Here is an 8923-nt window from a genome sequence, read left to right as displayed (position 1 = left end):
GATCTTACGTGGAAGTCACATCATTGTCTACATTGACTCATCGTATCGTAACAATTAACAATATGATATCTGGAGTTTGTCAAGAGCACATTTGGGCTGAAGGTAAGATATTATATTTAATGTGAGTTAAGACAAGTTATGCAGAATGACCAGGTCTGTGAGGTTGTACCATGTTATCCCATTTATTGAATTGGGCATTTCGTTAAAATTGATTGTAGCCTCGAGTAGAACGCGATGTCGAAGTTGCAATTACTGTCAAACAGAACAAAGAGTTTCAGTGTGTCGAAAGCACAGTTTTGGCATAGCATTTGGAGGGTAGGCATGAAGACAGTTCGGATATCAGAAAATACTGTAAGATGAAGATAGACGATTAGAGGCTATGTATATGTACCGCATAAATACATTGTAACCTGTCACATTACATACGATACACTTGCCTATTGTCGTGTTTTACAATACCACTTATCATGCATGACAGTATGGAAGCCACAGAGTTAGAATGACACTTCGAAACCGATCTACCTTTCTTTTTTATCCTTTTGTGCTTGAATAAGCATCCCTTTGTATGCATTGAAGATGTGAGTTTGTTGTAGGTTGCCCTTCACGCGCGAAGATTGAGTCTTGACGTTGAGATCGTACTTCAAGGGATCACTCCTATTGTACGTATCACCAGGTCGTCAAACAACCATTTAAGTTGGGTGTTTTTCTCCCTTGCTGAACATGGCTTGTGATAGTCTGTGTAAGTTATTTATGGCTTACATTTTTATTTTAAATAGTGGGTCTTGAAGATGCCATGGATATGTTTCTTCAGTCAGCGGACTTGGTAATTTCGACGTTTCGTATAATTCTTCGTTCAGTTTAATGATATTGATATGGGTGAATTCGACATTGCATTAAAGGCTTCAGAGCTCCTCGAAAACTCAGACAGTGATAGTGGAATAAGCGGTTTGTCTGCTTTTATGATAGTCATGTCTTTAAACAGTTGCAGGGGAGAAACAATCAATAAACCAGGAAACTAATGTGCGGCCCAGCAACACTGGTGCTGATTATGTTCTGACTGATGCTGTTGATGCTAAGACACATGTGTCCGATATTTTGCACGCAAGTAACAAATATTGCGGAAATCAAGTGATGAGTTCGTCAGAAAGCGTACCTGTCAATATACCGAGTTCTAACCCTACTATTCCTAAATTTAAGCGGATTATTGTAAACTCTGTTGGTGAAAGACGTCTACTACATAACTCCTCTTTGGTAACACCACATTTTTCAGCTTTCTATCCTCAGAACGTAAATTCTGGTGTTGGTCACAATTTGCCTATATCAGGTGTATTACAGCAGTCGGAGCATTTTGGTGTCCCTGTAAAAACGATGCCTTCTTGTATTACTCCGTTGTTCGAGTCCCCGAACACATCCCTGGGATCTTCTGCAAATTCACCTACGAAATCAGGCATGGATTGCCGTTGTAAGTTGTATGCAAGACATAGACAAATATTTTACCTACTAATAACGTAAACATTTAGAGCGATAATATTGTTTTACACAGAGAATTCTCGAAAAAATCTATAACAAGCTACTTATAACTTGCAGATGTCTTTGATTTCTATGGTCACTATTCATTTCCCCTAAGTAATTAAGAGCAGGTTGTAATGGAATTAATTCACCATTTTGTGGACAAAGAACATCTTGTTCGATACATGACGTGTTTTATCAAACTTGATGTGGATTTTGTGAATCCATGTGGGTGTTTATGAAGTACCAAAAAGTTAAACCTGATCGAGAGATTCAGGACTGTTTCCCTAGTTCTCATATATATATATATATATATATATATATATATACTGAATGAAATGTCCTAAACAAGCCTTCTTACTTTTGATTATAATCAAAAACTATTTCATTTCCCCCATTTGATAAGCTGTAATAAATTTAGTTGATCCATTTCTGAACAGAGCCTAATTCCATCTGTTGTTTTCTATCCTAAGTCCTATTTAGTTGTCTGGTAATCATGTGACTGGAAATAAAGAGTTATTAATTCACATATTTTCCATTGTAAAAGGTTTGATCCATTTAAAATGTACAATTAAAACCAGTAAGTGATCAACACTGCCCCGAAACCGTATGAGAAGCAGAGTCAAATCCCACCTTCAAGACACGAGGTTAATGTACAATTGGTTGCTGATCAGTGGTAATAGGAAAGATTCACTATCGAAGAAACGATCCGAAAATATAACTCAGTGAAATATTAACAGAAAGGGTTGTGAGGAATTTAGAATCTCACGATTTGGCTGAAGACAGAGAATGGATCCACCTGCGCCACTGAAAACAACTTTGAGCCATATCATTTAAGGTCTAACCTTTGGTAACGATAATCACGCCGACCCCATCAGGTTGTCTATATTTATTAGCACATCCAAATCCAATTGTCAGTGGCTTCATGGACTAATGCCATGTTTTGGTTTGACCACCCCTAGCTAAGCTCCAGCTAAATATCAGGTTACAATGAAAGTCAAGACTATTGAAATGATACCATTACAATATTCTTCAGTGCTTACTACCAGAAGATTTCTGTCTTTACTATCTCAAGCATGTAATTTTTAACTACTACGTTCCAGTTCCAAGACCAACTTCACTTATTTTGACATACTTTAAGATCGCTAACATTCACAAATTGTATAATTCATACCTCAACAAAGGATTATACACTTTGATGCATGGTCGAATTAAAGTGGATTTCTGAGTATCAATAAGTGCACATATTGTGCAGAAGTCTGGTTAGTATCTCTTAACGTCCGTAAAACATGACAATCAAGATTGTAAGACTAGTCAGTTAATAATGTTTGATAAAAAATATCTTCAAGTCACTGCTAACGTAAGGTGGAACCAACGAGTAAATAATTTGGTTTGTCATATAGTACATTGTATGGGTGGTAACTCAGCCGAAATGCGAACGTTCAATAATAAAGGGGTTGAGGCATATCAAGCGAAACTATCACCTACTGCAACTCATTATATGATTCTAGGTGAGATAGTGTATACGGAGGATATCTGAATAATCAAGTTATAAACAGTCAGACCCTAAAATCTTTGGTTGAGTCCTCGATGAAACAGGAATGTGCCAATAAATAGAATTACTAATGAAACGTTTATCCCCTTGATTGATTTGGGTAGTGATTTTTCGTCAATTTTCTTCCTAGGGATTATGTTCTTGACCTCATTTTTCTTATCTTTTTTTAATCAGCAACTGAAATTAGTAGTTTATAGACAGAAACTTATTTTTCATAGTTTCAATAGCGAATTGATCTTAGCTGGACAGTTATCGAAAGCCTTGGAGCACTGGACAACCATTTCGTCCTCGCGTGGGACTCCTAGAAGCGCGCATTCAGGGATCAGACCCAGAACCTTCGGTCTCGTGCACGAACGCTTAACTTTTAAACCAGTGAACTGGTATCCAACAATAATGTTTAGCTTCAGTCAAATGACGATTCTGCCCAACTCTTATTCATTACCTGCGGTAGGTAACTGTCTTACATCCGACACGGTCGAACACCACTGGTCACCTCTTCTCACTAGAACTCCTCGATTTGCATTCCAAAGCCGTAATCCCAGATACGAACTTCTGAGGAGTCCCATATCAGGACGAGACGGCTATCCATCGCTTTCAATAATTCAATAGTAGTCTAACTAAAATCATTTCGTGATTTAAACTGAAAATTCTGTAATTTCCGCAGATGACCCAAACGCAATTTTGTCAAGTTCACTTATTTTTGCGTTATGTTATTGTGAGTTAGTTAAATAGGGAACCTAAACACCATCATCTTATAAGATGTCTCTGTCGGAAATAAGGCAATACATACGTAGTTCAAGCGGTTATTTAACCCTGTCCTCAAGGTTTTCTATTTGCCAATCAACTAGCTATGCTATTCTGTTTTAAATACTTGATATGTACTATTATCTTTCCTTATAAGCATTAGACAAGTTGTTTCCCGCAGTAGATGGGGTAAATGAAATTTATGAATACTGTAAAAATTCAACTCCTTCAGATCCTTCACTATGGCAGCATTCAGTAAGTTTTCCATTTTTCCAGTTTGTTACTTTTATTAAATTCGTAATATTCAATGTTAAGATTGTTTTGGGGAAAGACTTTTTACTGGTTCCCTCTTCAAGGTCTACTGCTTTAAAATAGTAACTTGTAGTTGAGGAATTTAAGGAAAGAGTTAAACATCCATTTTCTCTAATTTTTTGTTGGCTAATTCAATATTTAGCATGTTACATTTATTGTTACTTAAATATTTCTGTGTAGTGAAAAATTGCAGTTGTCAAAATATATTCATACGATTTCTCACTTAGTTTTCTCATGATATTGAAAACGTACAGTAATGCATAGCATAACAAATAGACTCACTTAAAATCTTCAAAATATTCCTCATCTGTAAACTATGTTGCTTCAAATTGACATATTACAATTTAGTGCTATCTTATATTTTTGTTTACTTGCCATTATGTATTCTTAAATCCTAAAAACGAATTATCAACATCAAGCTTTTTAAAATCCGAATCTAGTGTGGCAATACAAGTAAATTGCTTATAACTTAAAAAATGTAAATAGCTTCGGTATTGTTTAATTTCATCTCATAGCGAGTGTGAATATTGACTAAGTTTATGTAACAACTGTTATGGAATTGCTGTTCTGCTGGTTTGTCAGTAGGGATTTCAGATTAAATGACAGTAGTTTTTAGATAGATAAGTCTTAGTAGCCCCAAAACGTTTTTCAATTCTTTCATCTTAAAGTAATAGCCAAAAATGCCCGGAAGTTGGTTAACCACTAATATGATTTTCGTGACTGTTAATATGTTTTAAGTTTGATATTTGTTGGTTTGTAAAAGTTTTCAGACTATTTTCAGTGGAATTTTAGGTAATTCTGGCATGGAATTCATAGTTATGACGGAAAACAGTGGTAAACAGGTTTTAATTTGTTTTGTGACTATCATAATTACCACCAATATACTTATTGATAGCTTAAATTTTCTATTTCATCAGATTTATCTTGGAAGTTGGTTCCCAGATGTATGTGCTTGTGTGAATAAAGTGTCTATTTTCCCATACAAATTTCTAGATGTTTTCTCTTAGCCAAAAGTATTATACTTCAGTATATATTTCATCTGTTCATTTCAGTGAACAAAGCAAATATTTAATTTCTGGCAATAGTTGCCCGCAGATCTGTTAATCATTTTCTAATGCGTGGTTTTGTATCACTACCACCTAAGGCAACTGGTAGTAAAGAGTTTCAATACTAATATAGATTACTCAAAAATTCATTAGCATTGATCTAGTTAGTTCGTCTGTAAGAAGTTTGTGGAAATAATCAAGTAGTTACTGAATGCTTGTGTTTAGGTGAACAACTATTTCTTCTCACTATTCTTTTATAATGCTGATAATAAAGTCCTATCAACACTACTAGTTAAAGGTTGCTGTGACTATGTAAATCAAAGTCGAGGTATGATTTGGACGAAGTCCTTGTGTGGTGTATGTTTGCGCGATATACATCTATATTTTCTTTACTCTGGTTATTCACTTGTATTCATCAGGGCTCCTTATCACTTGTTTTTATACAGAAAAGTATCTCAAGTACATCATATCCTGACTCTGTTTTCGGGAGTAATTCTCAATTCTCACCAACGTCATTTCTTGATGTGCAAGATTTTTCGGGACCTAACGAATCCATCATAACCCACACTGACTTGGAACGCATACGTAAAAAGCAAGAAAGAATGATTAAAAATAGACAAGCAGCATGTCTAAGCCGGTTACGTAAGAAGGAGGTAATTCACCTTTTACTGTGTTTATATGTCATAACATTAGAATTTTAGATAATTTGAGTGTGTTCGGATTTTAGTCCTACTGATCATTGCCACTTCTAAGTAATTATCAGTTTTAGTTATTGTGGCTGGGACGGACTCGTAAAATTAGTAAGCTTTATAAATCTAAAAATGTATGGTGCTCAAACTGGTCTGACGAATATGAAGGGTTCACCTACCGCAGTTGAAAAACCGTTTTTCCAAGCCAGTAGTGTACATGAAGATTTTAAGTGAACAAGTAGCGTACAAGTTTATTCCGGTCGTAGTCCACTATGCCACTGCTTCTCTTGATGTTTCTATAATAATGCCTCGATGATTTTACCTTTAGATCATATGCCTTAAAGGTGATTCCTTGAGAAAACCACCTGCATCGACCTAGACGTTCACAGAATATTTCTATTATCTCTCTTATTACAACCCAGCTACTTTTATTTCTCAGTATTCTTCAGACACTACTTTACTCGACAAGTCCCCAAATCAGAACACGGTTGAACAGGAACGTTATTATATTCCAAATAAACAAGTCAGAGTGGAAGTAAGAATCACAATGAGAAAAATGTTAGTATATTAATATTTTTGCACGAGAAGATTCTAGAGTCTTGGCTAAGAAATGGCCATCCAGCATGCTTCGACACAATCCATATCCTGTTTAAAATATCAGTCCACATACAATGATGACGAATAATTGTGAGAATGTTCTACTCCCTTCACTTCACAAGAGAATTTCTTTTCGATTTCTAATCCATCTCAATTCCATTCTGATTACTCTTACTCTTCAGCTCACTTAGTAGCTCGTCTCTATTGAAAATACTGTCTTGTCTAAACAGTTTCATGTCTCTCAATAGTCGGTTTTATAAATTATTTCGTAGAATATGAAATCCGACATAGCTTTCATCTACAGATTGTGCAAAACCTATAATAGACTGACTCGCGTGGAGAAGGCTGATTTTTGTTCTTCAGTAGTGTATATATTGATCACACCACCCTTCACCAAATGTTGGAGCACCACTACGCTTATCGCAAGCCAAAAACCATTATTTTTCTTGACATCAGGGCTACCTTTGACTACTCTTAGGCCTCTTATTTAGGAAAACGGTGTGACTGAGACATTTATGAACATTTTAAAGGTCTTATACTCTAGCACCTCAGACCGACATAAAGGCATGCAGCTACCTCTTTCGATTGCTCCAACCTGACAATGGAATTAAGCAGTTTTGCTCAATGTCACCATTCTTCCCCAAATTTACCGTTGATGACATCCTGGTAACATCTCTAAAGAAGTACGTGGTAATGAAGGAATCTTCGATCTTGATATCTTGGAAGTCTGACCAGCCCTAATGAATTGACGTCTGACGAAATCTGTGCACGGATTCAAAAAGCTCGTTTGGCTTTTGCCAAATTACGTCACCTATGGCGAAGGCGACATATCCGTCTATTAATTAGAAGAGGAGTATACTGCGCAGCAGTTCGCTCTGTTCTACTTTACGGCTGCGAAACGTGGTCATTAGGGGTAGAAGATACTCATAAGTTACTGATATTTGATCATAGATGTCTTAGAAATATTGCCAGCATCTTCTGGGATCACTCAGTCAGTCAGCGACAACGTAGGACCAGACACATATATGCATCGGTCCAAGTTGCCATACCTCATTAGCACAACAAGATGAACACCGGATTCATAGAAGTAATTAATTTAGTGGTGGTAGTATGTAAAGAAAGGTTGTATATAAGGATATAGTATAGGAAGGAAAAAAAGTTATAAAGCAATTTTAATATCAAGGTTTAAGGGAAGATAAAGAGTGTATACACCTACGCCATTGTGATCGATTCTGAGCCATGTCACACAGAGTCTCCAACCATTGATTACGATAGTCACGCGGACCCCAACCAAGTAGTCTGCATCTACCAACATGGCTCAGACTAGAAGTTAGTGACTTCAAGCACTGATGCCGTGTTTTGGTTTGGCCGCCCCTAACTCTCTTCCAACACTAGTCAACATTGCGCGTCGTGGTAATCAATGTTCAGGCATACGTAACACGTGGCCCAACCATCTCAGTCGATGAAGATTCATCACCTCATCAACTGATTTACCATCATTCCCTAATACCCTGCGTCTAACCTCACTGTTACTTACCCGGTGATCCCAGTAGATGCGAGCAATATTTCTAAGACATCTGTGGTCAAATACTAGTAACCTACGAGTATCTTCTACTCTTAATGGCCATGTTTCACAGCCGTAAAGTAGAACAGAGCGAACTGCTGCGCAGTATACTCGTCCCTTAATTGATAGACGGATATCTCGTCTTCGCCATAGGTGACGTAAGTTGGCAAAAGCCAAACGAGCTTTTTGAATCTGTGCTGAGATTTTGTCAGACACCAACCCATTAGGGCTGATCAGACTTCCAAGATAAGTGAAGTTGTCGGCGCGTTCGACTACTTCACTCCCTATCCTTAGTTCGGGTGTTGACGCAGGCCAGTCCTGGAGTAACAATTTACATTTGGATAGGGAGAAACGCATCCCAAACATCCTGGCATTATTACTCAGTTCTAACAGAAGACTCTGCATTTTGCCAGTGTCTTCACCAAACAGGACTGTGTCATCTGCGTATTCTAAGTCGATAAGTGAACCTCCTGGTAGAAGTTCAGTTCCTGAAAATTCAGTCGACGAGAGTGTTATTTGCAGCAACAGGTCTATAATGAAGTTAAACAAAATGGGGATAGTGGACAGCCTTGACGGACACCACTTGAGGTTGTAAAATCATATGACAGTTCGCCATAAGCTCTCACTCGACTGGTAGTGTTCGAGTAGGGAGCCTTCACAAGGTTTATGTACTTCTCAGGTACACCTTTCAATGACAGACACTGCCACAGAACCTCTCGGTCTACAGAGTCAAATGCTGCTTTCAAGTCAAGAAAAACTATCATTGTCGGACGCCGATAAGCATGTCTGTGCTCTAAAACTTGGCGAATGGTGAATATGTGGTCGATACAGCCACGACCAGGTCTGAAGCCAGCCTGATTTTCTCGTGTTTGGAGTTCACGAGTCTTAGTTAGGCGCCCGATAATTA

The 8923-nt window shown here is 37.4% G+C and overlaps 1 protein-coding gene across 1 annotated transcript; it reads left to right on the top strand.

Annotated features, from left to right (window-relative positions):
- Positions 1-720: 720 nt before the first annotated feature.
- Positions 721-5867, top strand: Smp_148000 (hypothetical protein; the record flags this gene model as incomplete). Its single annotated transcript, XM_018794678.1, has 7 exons — positions 721-739; positions 777-823; positions 858-945; positions 983-1251; positions 1285-1462; positions 3966-4063; positions 5586-5867. 7 exons carry the CDS (start codon positions 721-723, stop codon positions 5865-5867), a joined length of 981 nt encoding a protein of 326 aa, XP_018649066.1.
- Positions 5868-8923: the final 3056 nt, after the last annotated feature.

This window comes from Schistosoma mansoni, chromosome 1 (genome assembly GCF_000237925.1).
Source record: "Schistosoma mansoni strain Puerto Rico chromosome 1, complete genome".
Lineage (NCBI taxonomy): Eukaryota > Metazoa > Platyhelminthes > Trematoda > Strigeidida > Schistosomatidae > Schistosoma > Schistosoma mansoni.
The sequence above is the reverse complement of the archived record's forward strand: the minus strand, read 5'-3'. Positions and strand labels throughout refer to the sequence as shown.